The following is a 17,798-nucleotide window of genomic DNA, read 5'->3' on the forward strand; positions in this document are numbered from 1 at the left end:
AGAGTCTGCGAGACAGGAACTGGACTTCCAGACTTCTCTGACCCCGACCCAAACCGAAGCTGAGACCCGTGGCGGACATGAGAGACGTGGGACCGGAACTCCTGGACATCCTGCATTTTACAAGCTGCACTCCTTCAACAAGGTATCTCGAAGTTGTGCTTTTGGGTGCTTGAAGCCCCAGCCCGAGCACCATTTGCCCCGAAGCCCAGGCCCCCACACTCCACGAGTTTTCCGTGGGCCCCGCTTTTGCATTTGAGCTCGACGCGTCTTCCCGGTTCCTGGTCCGTTGGCTAGTGAGCCCCCTGAAGACTCCATTTTGAAACTAACTCGCTTTCCTGGTTGCCCCAGGCTTGCTCCAGCTTCCCTGCAAAGGAGAAGCGCCACAGACCTTGCTGGTCTGCAACAGAGCCAATCTCGACATCCTGCGTGGGTTGCGGTTGCCAAATCTTGTTGGGTCCAATCCGGATACCGACACCGCAGTCAACTAGATCCATCTTGGGACAGCTCGAATCCAGCGCCTGGTCATCATCGATGCCTCCTGGACCTTGTGGTTGAAGAGACAAGTTCGACTACTTCACCTGAATTTACCAGACATCGCCTGGTTCCTTCCTGGTCACTGGCTAGTGACCCAGACTCTGTCCCTTCTGCTTTCAGGTTCTTCAGATCTTCGATCCACCCTTGGATCCACCGGACACTTTTCCTCTGGTCGCCTGTAGCACTTCTTTGCTGCTCTCCATAGAAAACGACGACAAAACACAACACGAAAAGACACCTATGCACCCGGCTTCCCTGGGTGAGGTAACACGAGTACTTCGGTGTTCCTGTGGGTCTTGACTCTCGAAGTGTCCTAGTTTGAAAGGGTTTCATCCTAGTCCATCCGGAAGTGTCCTTAAATTCTATATTTGTAACTTTTACGATCTCCATAGAAAGTCAATGGTAACCCGAGCCTGTGTTTAGACACTGCACGCGTCTCCCATGGGCCTCCTACTTCCTAACCTTTGGTCGATTAATGTAGCCGCAGCGATTCCACAGGCCCTAGGCCTTTCTAATTCTCTTGTGGTTCTTATACAAATTCTTAGTATATGGCTTGTGAGGCCCCTAGGGCATAACGTATACTGTGCAACTTATCGTATATTAACTGTGTGACTTGTATTGTATTTTTACCTCTGACCTCATAAGGAGTGCAGAGGGGGTGTGTTCAGATTAAATACATATATATTTGATATATACCTTGTGTGGTGTCCTTTCATTTGGTACTCAAGGGATTATAATTGGTAAAACAACTTGCTTAACTCGCCTACTGAAGTCTTAGCCTGAAGACTGCTGGTTCATGCTACCACTAGGATAGCTTTCTATAAGGTTGACTTTACAACCACCATCAATAAGGGTCGATTAGACTGGTGCAAGGTGCCCACTAGAACTAATGGACATCATATGCCAGGCTAACTTCTCACATACGGGAGGGAGATGGCTTTACGGTCCATTGGATCTAACAGAAGGCGGTCTTATAGCGGGGAGGAGTCTGGAAGGGGAGTACTCCTGGGGAGGGCAGAATCAATGGCGTGGCTAATTTGTATATACCTAAAAGTCTCTGAGGGTGCAAGGTGGTATTTCTTTTGAAGGTCTGCAAACATGGCCTTTTTCCCTTTCATCCCGCACCCTCGAGATCCCAATAAGGTCCCACTTGTCGAACCCTGGACACTCGCTAAGGTGACCCAAGATATCTGTTTCCCACAACGGAGTCGCCTTAGTAAGACTATTATGCCACCCCAGCTTATGTTGGACTGCGTGCCACACCTCCACCGTGCGAGCCGTAGGGCCGGTAAGCCATAATTTAATTTACGATGGTTCGTGTAGAGTGCCCAATTATAGCCCCCTTCCCCATAAACCAAGGATCTGTCCTGAAATTGGGATCATCATGCGGGCAAACACCCATCTGTTGATGGCTGTCAACTGCGATGCCTGACAGTAGAGACGTAAATCCGGCAGCCCTATACCCCCATCAAACTACCCCATGGTGAGTTTATTTATGGCAATCCAAGGGGGCCGACCCTCCCAAAGCAGCCCCACCCCTTCAAGTTGCGAGAAGTAGGAGTCTGGGACCAGGTTAGGAGCGTTCTCCAGGGCATAAACGGGAGAGAGAGTATTTAAAACAGGGAGGCGCGTCCCAAGAGAGTGAGGGGCAATGACTTCCAATGCGTCACATCCGACTTCAAGCGTTGCAGGGGCTTCTGAAGATTCTGTTCATAGAAAAGATTAACGTCAGGTGTGATAAAAACACCCAGATACCGAAAATGGGATGTTTTAGCCTCTAAGGCTATTTGGGGTTCACCCCAAAGTGCAAACATTTGGGATTTGGACCAATTTATCCGATACCCCGAGTGTGCCCCAAAGATGTGAAAAATATGCAGGACCCGACAGAGATCGTACTGGTGAGGCCAGATACAACAGAATATCATCCTCGTAAAGTGATATTCGGTCCTCGTACTCTCCTGTCCATTTAAAGCCCTTGATTTCCGGGTCGCCCCTCACCCAAACTGCCAATGGCTCCAACACCATGACAAAGAGGAGCAACGACAGTGGGCAACCTTGTCTTGTGCCCCGCCGAAGGGGAAAAGTGGCAGAGCAGTGATTATGGACCGTGACGTGCCGTGGGTTGCTCACATAACAAACTGATCCATCCAATCAGTTTGGGACAGCAAAGAGATAGTCCCACTCGACAGTGTTGAACGCCAATATAGCATCCAGTGAAAATAAGATCGCTTCCTCAATCGTATCCGTCCTCCCCAGCAGCTCGTGAACGCGACGGAGATTTCGAGCCGTATTCCTACCGGGCATAAAACCCGACTGATCTGGATGGATCAAGGCAGTCTGATACGGGACCAAACGATTGGCTATTATCTTGGCAAGGATTTTCGCTTCCATCGTAATTTGTTATATAAGTTTAACAGGTGGGGCGCTATCTTCGTTGCCATAGGTTTAAGAAGCTCGATGGGTATGCCATTTGGACCCATCACTTTACCCGACCGAACGTCCGATATTGCTTTTTGGACCCCTGCCACAGAGAGATCCGCATCAAGTGCCTCTCTACCTTGAGGCGAGAGGCTCACCACGTCTATGGTGGCCAGGAGTTCTGCCGCCCACAAGGCTTGCGAATTTTGCGGGACCTGATACACCTCCTCAAAATATGACGTAAACGTTTCCGCGATCACCTGGGGGTCTGTGATTAACTTGCCAGCCGGACTTCTTACCGATCTTACCCATTTGGCTGCCTGTTCCTAAAACTCATGAATTTTTATATAAATTTGAATAAAGATATCTTTGACTCATACACCCATACAGTCATCCACACACTCACTCATACAGTCACTCACACACTGATACAGCCACTCATACAACCAGCTATACACTGATACTCCCACTCACACACCAATACAGTTACTCACACACCCACCCATACAATGTTAAAGCCTCACAAAGACTGAAAGATGTGCTTCACTTCGCCTCCCCGGCCTTAGGGGTGCAGTTGGTAGAGGTGGACACACCTCCTGTATTTTCTAAGTTTTCCTGTCTGCTTTCCAGCCCAAAGTGGGGGTGTAAACCAGGGGCTACCATCTGCTGCATGAAAAAAAGGCTGGGGTCGCATTGCAAAGGTTGCAGGCCTTTGAAGTTTCCCTCTTCAGGCACTGGCCCATCCTGTGGAGGAGATGTGACACATGTGCCCAGGATATGCATGTTGTTTGCTCCCAGAGAAGGGGCTCTCTACCCAGGGATCCAGAAACCTGTCAGGTGTTTTCATGCCTGCCTACAGCCAGTTGGAGACCACACCAGGGTTGGTAGGTTTTCAGGAGGCACCTCGGAGGTGCCCTCTGGGTACATGGTACAATGTAAATCCCACACTGGCACAAGTGTGGACTTATTGAAAGGAGTAGTTTGGTACTAAACACTTCTGTGTTCAGTGGAGCCATCATGGTGCTGTGGAACTTGAGTTTCCAGCCCATATATGGCTTTCCTAGCACTTACAATATTAAGGAATGGGCCCCAATATTGTTGGGGCATATTTGGTCCTGCATATATGCCCTCACCTGTGGTATAGTGTACCCTACCGGAGGACTGTAAGGCCTGCTACAGGGGTGACTTACCTATGCCTCTAGGCAGTGCTGGTTGGCATGGCACACAGGCAGGATGCCATGTTGACTTTTTCGTTTCCGTCCCTCACAGGGACGTGCAAGGGCAGTGGCAATATCCCAGTGACGGGGGTCCCAGGAGACCCTCTTCAGTTCCCAGGCCACAAGTACTCAGGGTATAATTTACTAGGGACTTACAGGGAGTAGAAGTACTGGCAAAGGGGACCTGGTTGGCAATAACCATGTGCACTACAACTGAAACCACATCAAAACCAGGCAAAAAGTGGGGGGGCCAACCATGCAAAAGAGGCACTTTCTCACAAGCTTGGCGAGGCCAAAAAGGTATTCTTGGCCGCTTGGCTTGGACTTAGTGCTATCGCGCCTGGACAGGCTCCACAAGTTATGGGATCTCCTTGGGATGGAGAAATTAACAGCTGCCATATCCAGTACGCTACTACGCTTTGATAAAACCCGGGGGCCATGTATAATATTCTTGTCTGATGAATCCAGGGAGCTTACTTGCCCAGCCTACTTACATGTTCTTGGCCTAACCTGCTTGGACCATGAAACTCAATGAGGTGCTAGGGCCCGCCTTCCCCATTTCTTCCCTGTCTTTAGTACTAGTTGCTCTACATTCTCATCTGCAGAGAGCTGTCGATGGAGTTTACTCCTTATCCCCTCCTCTCTCTTCCCTTCGCTCTTTCCCCATCTCCCCTCATTTTTCCTCCCACCTAACCACCCACTAACCTCCCTGTTATTGTGAATTTCTTTTTGTTCCCCATTGGCCTTTGGATGTAGGTGGAATGAAAGTTGTATTGAAGAATTGACCCAAAAAACTATAAAAATGATTTACACCAAATGTCACGAGTGATGTAATATGTGAGATTATAAGCAGTGCATGACAGAGGTGTGAGTTATAGTTAGTTCGCAAAACTATAACTGGTGAATATAAGCATTTTCTTTGTTTTTAAACGTAAGCTCTTACGACATTTAACACCCAACCTGAATGTCACTTTAACCTTTGTTTCATCAGTGAATTTCTGCTGTCTTTTAGTCATTTTTTAAGTTGCGCATATGTCCAACCCCTTTGGCTGTGCACAGTGGGGGGAACAATGGTATTTAAATAGCAAATTACACTCTACCCATCAATATATTTATGTATACGCCCAACCCTCTTGGGCAACATGCGCCTAACCCGATCACGTTCTACATACACAGTCATTTTATGCTATATAGGACTACAGGGCCTTTACTAACAACTTCATTTTTAGGTCTCGCCTAGGCAACACTTGCACTGTTTCTTCGAGATATGCTGTATTCTGAATAGGACATGAAGCTCCACCCACTTTCTGACCATTTTCTTAATTGGCTCCTATCCCTGTCCTTTGTAAATGGTGGCTTTTCATTGGTCAATAGGCGTAGTAGTCCCTCCTTAGTACCTCCCATGACAACATCCACGTTACATGAGTTGTTACTCCCAAGTTTTAATTTCAGTATTGGAGCAGAATTTTCTCGAAGGGCTTTGCTCTCGCAACGCTTTTTCATTTTACATCGAAGCAACCTCAGAACTAATGGCAGCCACGCTTTTCTTTTGTTGCCTGCATCCAACGCGGCCACATGCCTTTTTTTCAATTTTTAATTTTTTTTATACAATGGCGTTACCCGCGCTTTAACTTTTAGATGCTTAAGCTGCATCAAAAGTAAAGAAATAGATTTTTTTTATTTTTCTATTTCTTTACCTTTTATGCAATTGTGGCACCCGCGCTTAACTTAAGATGTTTATGGGTAAAGCGCGAGTGAAGCACATTATGTTTGTTTTGCCATAGGCTAACTTTCCTCTGCTGCCACTGTAGAGTAACAGTGTATGATGAGTTTCATTCCAAAATGGTCACGGCGGCGTTGTGACCACATGCGTCTTCCAATGTTGTGTATGTTTTGGAGGCCCACATCTCTATACGTCACAGAAGACATTGTTGGGGTCCAATGGGTAGCAGGCAGGAGATTCTGTGTCGCTTAAGCAGCTGTCATGCTCAGTGTTCCTGTTCAGATGATCCGTCTGCTGCAGCAGCGTCTCGTGCCTTCTTGAAACTAGGGTCTTGTGCGCTTTCTTACTCCAGTCAAAGCCTGCTCTTAGGACAGCCTCTTTAATTGCTGCGCGCCTCAGTTTGCACTAAAATAATATATTAGACCATTTGCATATTGGATCTTGTTTTTTGCCGGAAAATGTAAATATGTTTGCATATTTTATACTGTAACAAATTATTTCTCGTAGTTTTTGGCAGCTGTGCTACTTTTTGTTGCGGTCTTTGCATTATTGTTTATTCAGGAACTCATTCAATGAAATGTAGCCCATGCTCACCTGCCCAGTATCGGAGAAAAGATGTTGAAACTGACACAGAATAGGAGTGTACAGCAGATTCTGAAGAAGGTATTGTTCGTGAACGAAGTGGCTCACACCTGCAAGATTTATGCACACTAACTTAGAATCCTTCTATTATGTCAAATTATCGTTTAGAAGTTCTTGTTATTTTGTCATGATAGTGCCTTAAGGCCTCCTTGATAAAAATGCTGTATTCCTACATCATATGAGCCATGGATGGTATACTCTCATTTGAGCTTACTCTTACTCAGGGGTATAGGGTTTTTTGGTTTTCTATCGTGTTTGGCTTGTGGTTTCTCTTGGCATTGCTTTAGTATTTATCTTCTACTACAGTGTCTTAGAAGTTCTCACCTTGCTGTCCTGCTTGATTTACCCACTCATATTAGTTGTCCTCCTCTCTTGATTGTTGTTTCGGGTTAAATTTTAGTTTACTCAAAAGAACTTTGCTCTTTAATAAACCTGCTCATACAATTAGTCTTTTTGTCGCTTACTTCTCACCGTACGCCTGTACGTCTGATGGGTCCCGTTTTATGAATGAGTTTCCTTACTCCACTTTTTTCTCTCTTGCCCGTCCTTACATGCACTAAGTCCCTGCTCTCACTGAATCCCACAACAGTTCTTCCTTAACGTTGTAACCAAGTTTAAATGGGGTCCGCAAGGGTTCATTGTGTTTGCCACTGTTCATTGTGAGGTCTTTCTGTGCCAGTGAGATTTAATGATAAAATAAAATGTACTCAATTTATCATAGTACACAGCCTTTTTAGCAATCAGCTGTTGTCATAGCAGGAATCCTCTTCCTGCAGTACAGATTTAAACATTTCATTTCACAGTGAAAGTTAAAGGAGAGTTTAGTGTACTTAAGAGGAATAAGCAAGATGGTGACTGGCACAGCCACCTACCACTAATCCACTCCTGAAGGAGTGTAGGCTTTAGCCAAACTATTGGGTTTGGAAACGGTTAAAGATTCTAATTCAGTTTCACGCACATACAGTAAAAGGAACCCAGGGAAATGAAGGGGTACTATAAAATTCTGTAGTTCGTCAAATACAATGTGCTAATCCTGTGGGTGAATTACACCACTGTTGCTTGGCTTGCAGGGGCTTTCTTTCCTGCTTCATGATTCTAAGTCATCACTTGGTCTGGCATTCACACTCCTTCATAAAAAAAAAAGTCATGACCTCTTTCGCTCTCTCTTCATGACCTGTTTGTCACAAACCCCTGTTGCATCTGCTTCTTTTTTTTTTTTTTTTTAATTTTTGAAAACCTTTATTAAGCTCTTTGCACAGTACAAATACGGGCCTACAACCATCCGGCCGGCCACCACACTTCTGAAGCTTATTAGCACAGAATATGTCCATTCGGCAGCACAACAGCACAGAAAAGCATACGATCCTTGGTACAATATATCTACGTGCTCCGAGTGGCAGGAGACAATGAGGTTAATTTTATAATTTTATATATAAGGAGATACAAAAGTCAATACGGATCAGTGCACAGTACAGACAATCGCGTGAGGAGTGGGTAACGGAGAGCAGGAGAGACTACTAGCGTAAACACATCTAAAATGGCGGCACGATACTGCAACATCAGGATAGAAGTTCGCCACAAAATGCGCCACCCAACCACTACCCATCTAACACCAGTCCCCACCACTGACCCTAAGAAGACAAAAGAAGAGCGGAAAAAGAAAAAGAAGGCACCATAGAAATAAAACATAGCAATGAGAACCCCCCACCCTACACGCATGCCGAGGCTATGGCCTACCCCCCCCCCAAGCTACGTGTCTGTCGCCCCAGAAGAACCCGAAATATAGAGATAGGAGAAAGAAGAGAAAAAGTCCAGAAAATCACAGTTGAACCCAGGGAGAAGGAAGAGTGCAATACCCTATTACTCCCAGGAAAGGAGTAGTAGAAAGCCTGGGGAGGGCCCAAAAGTTATCATCACCGGTCAACCCGCCATGCAGTCCCACCCATCCCGTAAAATCACAAGACATTCGCAGTTGTATGTACTATAAAACGGGGTGAGACATTTCAACATGCACAATCCAAAATACAGTCGTTTATAATCCAACCGAGTTCCCATCAACCTGTCAGTCCCGATCTGCAGCTGACGCCTTCAGCCCTGGCCAGAGCGCAAAAGTCCCTTTGGAGACATCAACCGAGGAGGAACCAGTCCATACAGACCCAGGATAGCAAATGGCCGCCGCCGATGAGGATGCGGGAGACGGGCACAAAATGGAGGTCCCCAGGCAGCCGCCAGACCACAAACAAACCGAAGAAGAGCCCCCTTGTCCATGGACCGACATACCTTCTTTCGCTGAGAAAAAGTCGCATGGAGAACAGCAATCACTGGGGGATACAGTTGCAGCGTAGAAGGAGGTCGGGGAGACAACATCTTCTCCACCGGCAGGGTATCAAACTCCGGAGATGCTTGCAACAATGTGTCCCCGGGCCAAGTGCCGAACTGCAATGCACGGGAAGCGCGGCTCAGATTAGGATGCCTCGCTTCCCCGCCAGTGAGCAATCCATCGACGTTCCCCTCCTGGCCCACCGGGGACGAGGCAGCACATCGCCGAGAGGCAACCGGTTTGTCCCACGCCGACCTCCATGCCGCGCCGCCTCCCACCATGTCAGGGAGGGCTCGCATTTCCGCCCTAAGCTGAATCAGTGCCACGAGGACGTCCCGGTAAGTCGGTTCCGCCCGGTCACCACTCTGCTCCTCAGCGCAATTCCCGGTATGCTGCTCAATATCCTGCCAGGCGGCCGGCAGGGAGTCGCCAGCGCGAGGTGAAGGGACAGGCTCCGCAGTAGTGAGGGCGGCCGCCATTTTCGGTGTCCAGTGGGGTGCTGCACAACAAGGGGGGGCAAAGTCGGTCCCAGGGAGTGCAAGATCAGGTCCGAGCGTCTCACTATTCCGGAACCTTATGGGACGAAGAGCACTGCCGCCGCGGTGCAAGGTTGAGCAAATCTGGAGCGGTCCACGCACTCCGGACGGCGCAGGGCAGCTCCAGCCGGGGGAGACGACCTCAACAAAGGAACGCTGCTCCCACTCTCAACGATCGCACAGGTAGAGGCGCCGGGTGTTGCAATAGGGTTCCGCTTGGCACCCCCGACTACGTCGCTGCCAAGAGGTGGATCTCCGCTTCCAGGGTGCCGCCATCCGACATGGCGATATCTCCGGAGATCTGGCAGGTAGGGATCCCGGTGGAACACTGAAAGTATCAGTGCAATCTCAGCTATGGTCCGCAGCGATGCAAGATCAAATTCGACGGCAGGATAGATATGCGGACCACACAGGCTGGCGGAGCCGAGATTCGAGCGTCCGTTCAGGTCGCCATCTTGGCTCCCTTGCATCTGCTTCTTGATGGCAGTGTTGAGGAGGAGCCCATGCTTGTACAACAGGTGATTAACATGTAAGAATTCGTGGAATGATTTGCAGCCCAAGAGTGACATAGTAGGACTCTGAACTTTCTCTTAATTGTTGTAACTGTATTTGAATGCCCTGAAACAGTTCCTCTTAAAGTTTGCCCATCCTTTGAGGAATTTTTCAGCATTGAGTCAATTTTCCTAGCTGGGCTATTAAAGTAACCCACAAACCGGTGCAAGACTGACTGCATATTGTTCAGTAGTTAACTATTTAATACACAATTCCCCCCTCTGACCAAACCTCCAAAATGTTTGGCAACTCTCAGCACCTAGAGAAAGCCTTGCAATATACCATGTCAAAGCATGGCTCTCAATGATAGAGTTGACATAACTTGAATGAGCGGTTGCTGAACTCCCACACAGTCAAAGCAGTCTAGCACCTAGAAGTAAAACCCGTTTCTGAGAGGAATAACTGGCTTTCTATGGGTAGCGTGGTAAAAACAGCAAGGACTTCAACAATAGCACTGCTGTGATGTCAAGTTATTCCAGACCCACATTAGCGTTATGAAATAAACAAGATTAAATGTGTAAACCAATTTAGTTCAGAAGAAAGCACTTTTAAATGATTAAAATAACACAATCCTCAAGAAAATTTGATTTAGAGATTAACTCTTAATTGACGATCATTTTAGCTGATCAAAGCTATGCCCCTTTTGTTAAAAAGTGAACAGTTTTAGGGCAAAATGCTGTCTTAACTCAGTGTCACTCATAACAGCTAAGGCCTTAGTGAACAAAGTATCTGAAGATTAAAAATTCAGATCTACAGACCAGTTCTCCAAACACCAGTCCTCGGTTTTCATTTGTAGGAATTCAGAGAAGACCAGCATCAGGAACTTCCCTTGACAGGTGGCTGGCTGTTAAGGAGGACAGTTAAGGTCAGTGACAGCAAGGCTTTGTCTCTGAAAAGCTTTGAATAGTGGGTGTGAAGCACCTATCCTCAAATGGGAGTAGGTGTGATAGAAACCAGTTATCTGGTGAGTTACAGGAGCTCATCTACAGGAAGGAGATTAAGGCCACTTAAAAAAACTGGCCCTTAAATGGGCAGGAAAATAACAACCTGAGAACAGTCCGTTTTTAAACATGTACACGAAAATGTAATTTTTTATGATATTTTATGTCCTTGTTAGGTATATGCTCAAAATGACATTTCTGCCTAACCAGATTTTGAGAAAGTTTCAGTTTTTAGAACTACACCACTTTAAAACCATGTAGCCCGACTGCAGCCTCTTATGTTCATGTTATGGTCACAGCAAACTAGGAAAGAATTTGATCCTTCCGAATAGAAATAGAAATCCGAGAACAATGTGGCTATGTATCAGAATCACGTAATATATAGTCAGAGAGGTAATTGCGTTTGCTTTGTGTGCTTTGTAAAGGCCTGCTATTACAGTCTCATTCCACTGTGAACCAGATGTGCCTCTCAGTCGCAATAGCCATGGAATCACAGCTTACCTGTTCTTAGATGATCACCCACCTATCTTTGAAGAAGGTGCTTTAATCCACTGGGATATTTTAACCTACACTCTGATTTTAGTATTTGTGAGAGTTTGAGCTTTTGGCATTGTAAATGACCAAGCCTTTTATTGATGTGTTTTGAAAACCTGCAAGCGGTACATAAACACCCACTTTGTACTTATGGTCGTTGCTTACAAGAAGCAAGGCTGGTAGTAACGGAATCTCTTTTACTGCAAGCCTTGCAGCCAGTCTTGCTTCTTGTAAGCAAGGTCTACAAGTACAAAGGGCGTATTTGAGCACCACTTGCAGGTTTTCCAAACACATAAATAAAAAACATTGTCCTTTACAATGCCAACAGCTCAAACTCTTGCAAAAGCGAGACCTATTGCATTGCAAATGCTAGTTTTAAATTATGAAAGGGTTTGTGGATTCATGTGAATAGCAATATCATTAATGATATCATGTATGTGATTTGAGATGGTCAGAGATGTCATCAATTATATCAACTGATATGTCATGAGTGCTTTAATGTGTGAGGTCATAAGCAGTTCTAGTTAGTTCTCTAAACTAGAACTTTTTGTTTTTTAAACGTTAGCTCTTTTCTCTTTTTAATAACCAACTATCATGTCACTTTAACTTTTTCTTTTTTTTCAGTGAACTTCTGTGGTCTTTTGGTCATTTTGGCTGTGCACAGTGGGGCAACAATGGTAATAAACAGCATATTACACAGCACTAAGGCCAAGATGTACAACCATTTTACGAGCGCAAAATCGGTCGCAAACCGATTGGTGCCTGCAAAATTGGTTGTACGCAACGTACGAAAGGCACTCGCAAACCCAAGTTTTACACTGCGAATGAATACGAACTCGCAAAAAATGCGACCGGTATTTGTGATCATTTGCGAGTCACTAATTATAATGTACAGATCAGTCGCAAATAGTGAAAATGCGCAAAAAGGCGCATTTGCCCATGCAATTTACCACTAATCAGAACCATGTGGTAACCAGGCCAAACCTATAAAAACAGGCCCAGAATGCATCAGAAACCTTTCCACAATGGCTGCCCTGTATGTGATAGCGAGGAGGATGCAGATACTGGCTGCTCAGCAGAGGAGGCGGAGACAGGAGAGGATATTAAGAGCCAGCCTAACATTGTTTGAGAAGACAGAGGAAGAGATTTATGACCAGTACATGCTAAGCAGCACTGTCATCCTAGACCTCATAGATACTCTGAAGCCACAAATGGAAAGCAGACCCTGCGGAGCAATGCAATCCCCACACATGTACAGGTGTTGTGCTCCTTCCACCTATTGGCCACTGGTAGCTACCAAGAGGTCACTGCAGTGGCCGGAGGTGTGTCGCAGAGTGCGCTTTCAAGTTTCTTTACCAATTTCCTAAATGCCATGCTACACCACATCCATCAACACATCTACCTGCCAGGGATGATGTGGAACATGAAAATACAAAACTGTAATTTTACAGAATAGCAAGGTTTCCACAGGTCAGAGTGCATAGATGGGACCCATGTGCCCATATGTCCCCCATCCCGCAGAGAAAACATATTCCTTAATAGGAAAAGCACACATTCCCTCAACATCCAAGTTATCTGGGACGCAAACAACATCAACATAGACATTGTTGCCAAATATCCTAGCAGCACCCATGACTCATACAACTTCAGACACAGTGGAATATACCAGAAATTAGAAAGAGTTGACTTTGATGAAGGATACCTACTAGGTACAGACAGGTCATGTCCACAGGGAGATGTATTTACACTTTAATGCCTGTCTGCATGTTGTCTCACCATCATATATCTCTCACCAGGTGACAGTGTGTATGCCCTGCAGCCATAGATCCTCACACTGTACCTGTCTCCCAACAAGGCACATGAAAGGTGGTACAACAGGGCACAGAGATGACCCAGGATTGTGATTGAGCGCACATTTGGCATCCAAAAATCAGGTTTCAGGTGCCTCCCCAAGAGTGGCGGAGTCCTGCAGTATGCACCTAAGACGGTCTGCAAAATAGTGGTGTCATGTCCCATGGCCTGCAGGGTTGGATTGCCCATGGATGTGGCTGAATCAGAATAGGAGGATGAGGACCCAGGACCAATTGCCCAACAGCAGAGGGATGGTAGCTCTGCAGCAGAGGGGAGAAGGCGCAGGGACCACATAAGCTCCATTTTTAAAGGTATGTCCAAAGTAATGACACACTACTCTTTACATAAGACAGTACAAATTGTAAAATTAACTTTGAATTTTAGCTTTATTGTCAAATTTAGCTACCAGGCAGCAGTGGTGATCGGTCATCTTTTGTGTGATGTCCCTGAATCCCTGGGTCAGCTTAAGGTTCATCTGCCTTTGTTGTTGTTGTTGTTGCAGGCACTGGATACTGAGCATCGCCTGTTCCAGGCCTCCAAACAACACATGATTGGGTATGCCAGCAGGGCGTTGAGTGTGCAGACTGGCTTGCATTCGCCGTACGGACTGCTGGGTTGTACGCACTAGCCGGACCCTGGTGAAAGGAGTGCATATTGATTCTGCTGTCTCCTGTGATGCTGTCACACTGGCTGTATCCTGTGTTGAGCTTGCTGCAGCAGTGTCTGGGACTTCAGGACAACTTGTCCCACCAGATGCTCCCCCATCCTGCCCTTCCTCCAGCTGGCCCTGATCCTGGCTCCCTCAGTGTCATCTGCACTGTGCTTTCCTCGCAGTTGTGTATCTATGTGGCAAAAGATGCAAGGAGAAAATGAATTGTGAGTCACTAGATCAGTGGTGTTGCAATGTTTAAGCTCATGTCATTCAGTAACTACACTGTATACGTCACTGACTAAGTTTCCCATAATGCACCATTTGGGTTTATTTTGTGTGGCAATGGAATTGTGGGTGAGGATGATTAGTATGCATGTGCAGAACAGGCTTTAGTGGTGAATTCAACATTTTTTACACATTTTACATTTATCAGGGTTTGGTTCGTGGTTGTGATGTGTCAAGGGTCCCAAATCCGACAACTGCCGCCCTCTCCCAGGTGCTCTCCAACATGGCCTCTACTACAGATGGTTACGATCCAACAGATGGCCCTCCTCCTGTCCCTTGAACTTCTCGCAGACGTGCTGCCACCCTCTCCTTGGCCCTCGAGCGTGGCTCATACCATCTTTTATGGATTTTGTCCAGAGACCTCTGTTCCACACCAAGGGCATTGAAGTGCTGCTGTATTCCTCTCCAGTTCTTACGTTTGTCCACTTCAGGGGCACTGTGTGATGCCCTCCCAAACAACTCCTCATAATTATTGCACATTCCTCCATTATGATTTCTATCTCCTTTTCAGAGAATTTGAGCTTCCTCAGATGCTCCTTCTCACCCATGTCATTGGCTTTACTGCTCATTGTTTTTCTGAGAGGCTGCCTGCAGTGTTGAACTATGCTGCTGCACCTAACCATGTGCTGAATAATATACTCAGGAATCTCCTGGAACGCCACTTCCTGTTTTTGGGTCCTTCAGCTCTACCAGGAAGTGTTTTTATCACTGTCACAATTTGCGTGCACTAAATGTTTCTGCTCTCGCTATCTGTGCATGCTAAATGTCCTTTTCGGTGGAGGATGCGATTTGTGAGTGCTAACCAACTCGCAAATAGCAGTGACGCAAAATAGCGATGAGAGTCATTAGCGACTCTCAATCATGGTACTTCTTTGATATGTAGGTACCGTTTTGCGACACGCAATTATGAGTCGCAAATTTTATTGGTTGTACATCTGGGACTCCATCTATATATGTATGTATACTGCCACACACAAATCAAGGCAGGACATGTTTGATGCTTTTAAACTGGACTAAACTATTCTATTGTACAATTATTTTTTACTGTAACCCAGGTGAAGCAAACATAGTGTGGTTCATTGCATGTGTTTTAAAGATTAAAAGTTAAAAAACAAAAAGGGTTAGTTATCCTCGAGAATTGCAGATCTGTGACCACTGAAAAGTGTGGAAGGTAAACAGAAGAATTACTCAATCATGTTAGAAGAATTAAATATCAAACTGGCGTACCACAGATTATGTTCCCATGCAGCCATGTTGTGGTCTCTATTAAGTTTTATAAATCTCTAAAACGTTTGGCCAAATTATTTAATATTGCCACAATTGTTGCAAAAAAAATCTACTGCAATGTAACATCTTATGGATCATTTTAATATTTTACAGATTTGAATATCTATTTAACAGAATTGTTCTAATGAAATGTCCTGGCTCATGACTTGCAAAATAAGGTTCAAGGATGTGAGTTGCTACACAAAATGTTTTATTTCATTCCTGAAAAGAGTCCTTTTTTAGAACTCATGAAGGAAAACAATTTCTCGTGGTGAGCTGCAGAGTATGTAATCCAAGCTGGCCCACACCATCTGCATACTCTGTTCACAGGCAGAGGGGTTGTGTATGCTGGTACACTGTCCACAAAGGCAAGACCTTTATCCACCCTCCTATAACATTATGATCATGTATATATACCTTTGAATTCACTCAATGAACGGGTAAACAGAGCTTGTCTGCTATAAAAGCACAAAAAGCTTAAATCCCTAGCAGCTGCTTGGGTAACTGAGCAACAAGTACACAGAAAGGGATCGAGGCACAGAGAGGTAACAATGGCAGTGTTAAAAACAAGGCCACATAATTCCCTCTGAAAGGAAAGAAACGCTTCATAATTCAAAAAATAATAATTTAAAACCTCCTTAGATCTTTTCCTTTAATACTTTCATGTGATTATTTCATTCCATTTGAAAGAATATGTGCACTTCATTGTTTCACAGTCACAAAATGTTCTCTTGGCATGGAGAAATGGTGAAGGACAATGCCCTGGAGCACAATAAAAATCCACATAGTGTAAGCGTCCCAGGGATCTTCCCAAAAAAGTGTTCTCTCAGCACAATAGTGCAAGGCACTACACCAGGAAGCTTCAGACTACCCTGCTGAATACCAAGCAAGGCCAATACCGCAAGAAGCCAAGCAACTGGGAAGTGCAGAGTGTGCTGTAGAGTAGAACTCTCCCGCCACGTTCCTTGTGTGCCAGTTCAAGGCACTGCAAATAAAACCAGTGCTTGCTGGGTAGAGTCAACAGGACGTGCTCCCCACCTCAAGTACAACAAAGGAAAAAAAGCAGTCTCTTGTGAGGCAGGCATGCTGGTTGTGCCACAGCTTTTCCTTCAAGCCCTTGTTATAGCACATTATGCTCACATTCCCTTAGTGGTGGCAGCAGGAATTAACATAGGAATCCTTCTTCTCCCTCAGGTTCACACCCCTGGTCTCTGAAAATAAAGGACAGAGCTGTCGATCAGGAAAGATCACATTTTGGTCTTGGGTCTGTAGAGTTATTTACAGGTTGTACAGTCGGTTATTGTTGGTTGATGATTTATCATACATGGCCACAATCAGGAATCATTAGGTTCACTGGAACAAACAAGTCGGTTGGAACTTTCTTGATACATATTACATTTCAATCTTGTGATAATATATAAGAAACAAATAGCTGTGTGTTTAAACTCTCAACTCCATCTAAATTTCCTAGAAACTACTCACTATTTTGCAAAAAGCTTTTAATATTGCTTGTAAATTCTTTCCATAAAGGCATAATCCTTCTGCTTTTATAATTCAACAGAGACAGCTCCTGTTAAGAGTGTTCAGCAGTTTGGTATAAAATCAAAACAGGATTTAGTGCAATGTCTTCAAATTCCTAATCAATTCAGTGTCACTCTGGAGAAAAATAAACAACTATAGGGATTTTACATAAAAGCTTTTCCTTAATCTGAAACTGCTTAAAGATACCTAGGTGATTCTGACCTCTTAAGCTTTGTGTAGATCTGTCTTGACTCACTTTTCTACAAAGACTTGTTAGACTGTGTAACTCGAAGGGTGCCTGTCATAGCCCAGAACATACTGCATTTGAACAGGCAGAAACATGTTGGGCTAGCAATTAGTATGTGAAGTGAAGTGAGAGGGGTTAACCTGTGTGGGCTTTTGGAAACCCTTTCTAGTAGAGATGGATGTGCCATTCTCAAATGGAGCAGCAGTAGCGGAAACAGAAAACATGAGAACATTACCCTGGCACACCCAAGGCTTGGAAAGCGTAAAGAGGTTCCCTTAGCTAGCATTAGTAAGATGGTGCAGACATCATCTTATGTGCACAGCTATACAATTCAGCTCACACTGTCCATTGGAGACTGCCCCTGCTAAATGTGTTTTAGGTATATGTTCAGTGACCTACCTTGACCTCACAGGCTGGGTTTCTTGGAGTCTAGAGCTCAGCACCTAGTGGTTGAGAGACTGATGCTTCCAGAGCCGAAACGTCTATCATAGTGACACACAGGAGAATGCTGCCTGGATAGAAACACATATACAATCCACATGCAATAGGTGACAGGAAT

At 45.3% G+C, this 17,798-nt stretch overlaps 1 protein-coding gene across 1 annotated transcript in view; it reads right to left on the minus strand.

Moving 5' to 3' along the window:
* Nucleotides 1-15,552: 15,552 nt before the first annotated feature.
* The window catches only part of RAB24 (RAB24, member RAS oncogene family), a 235,674-nt gene continuing 233,428 nt past the window's right edge, over nucleotides 15,553-17,798 (minus strand). Inside the window, exon 9 of the mRNA XM_086931782.1 lies at nucleotides 15,553-16,682. Coding sequence (XP_086787908.1) covers nucleotides 16,618-16,682 — 65 coding nt within the window. The 3' untranslated portion in view covers nucleotides 15,553-16,617. The remainder of the gene's footprint in view (nucleotides 16,683-17,798) is intronic.

The sequence above is a fragment of the Lissotriton vulgaris genome, chromosome 7, assembly GCF_964263255.1.
Source record: "Lissotriton vulgaris chromosome 7, aLisVul1.2, whole genome shotgun sequence".
Taxonomy (NCBI): domain Eukaryota; kingdom Metazoa; phylum Chordata; class Amphibia; order Caudata; family Salamandridae; genus Lissotriton; species Lissotriton vulgaris.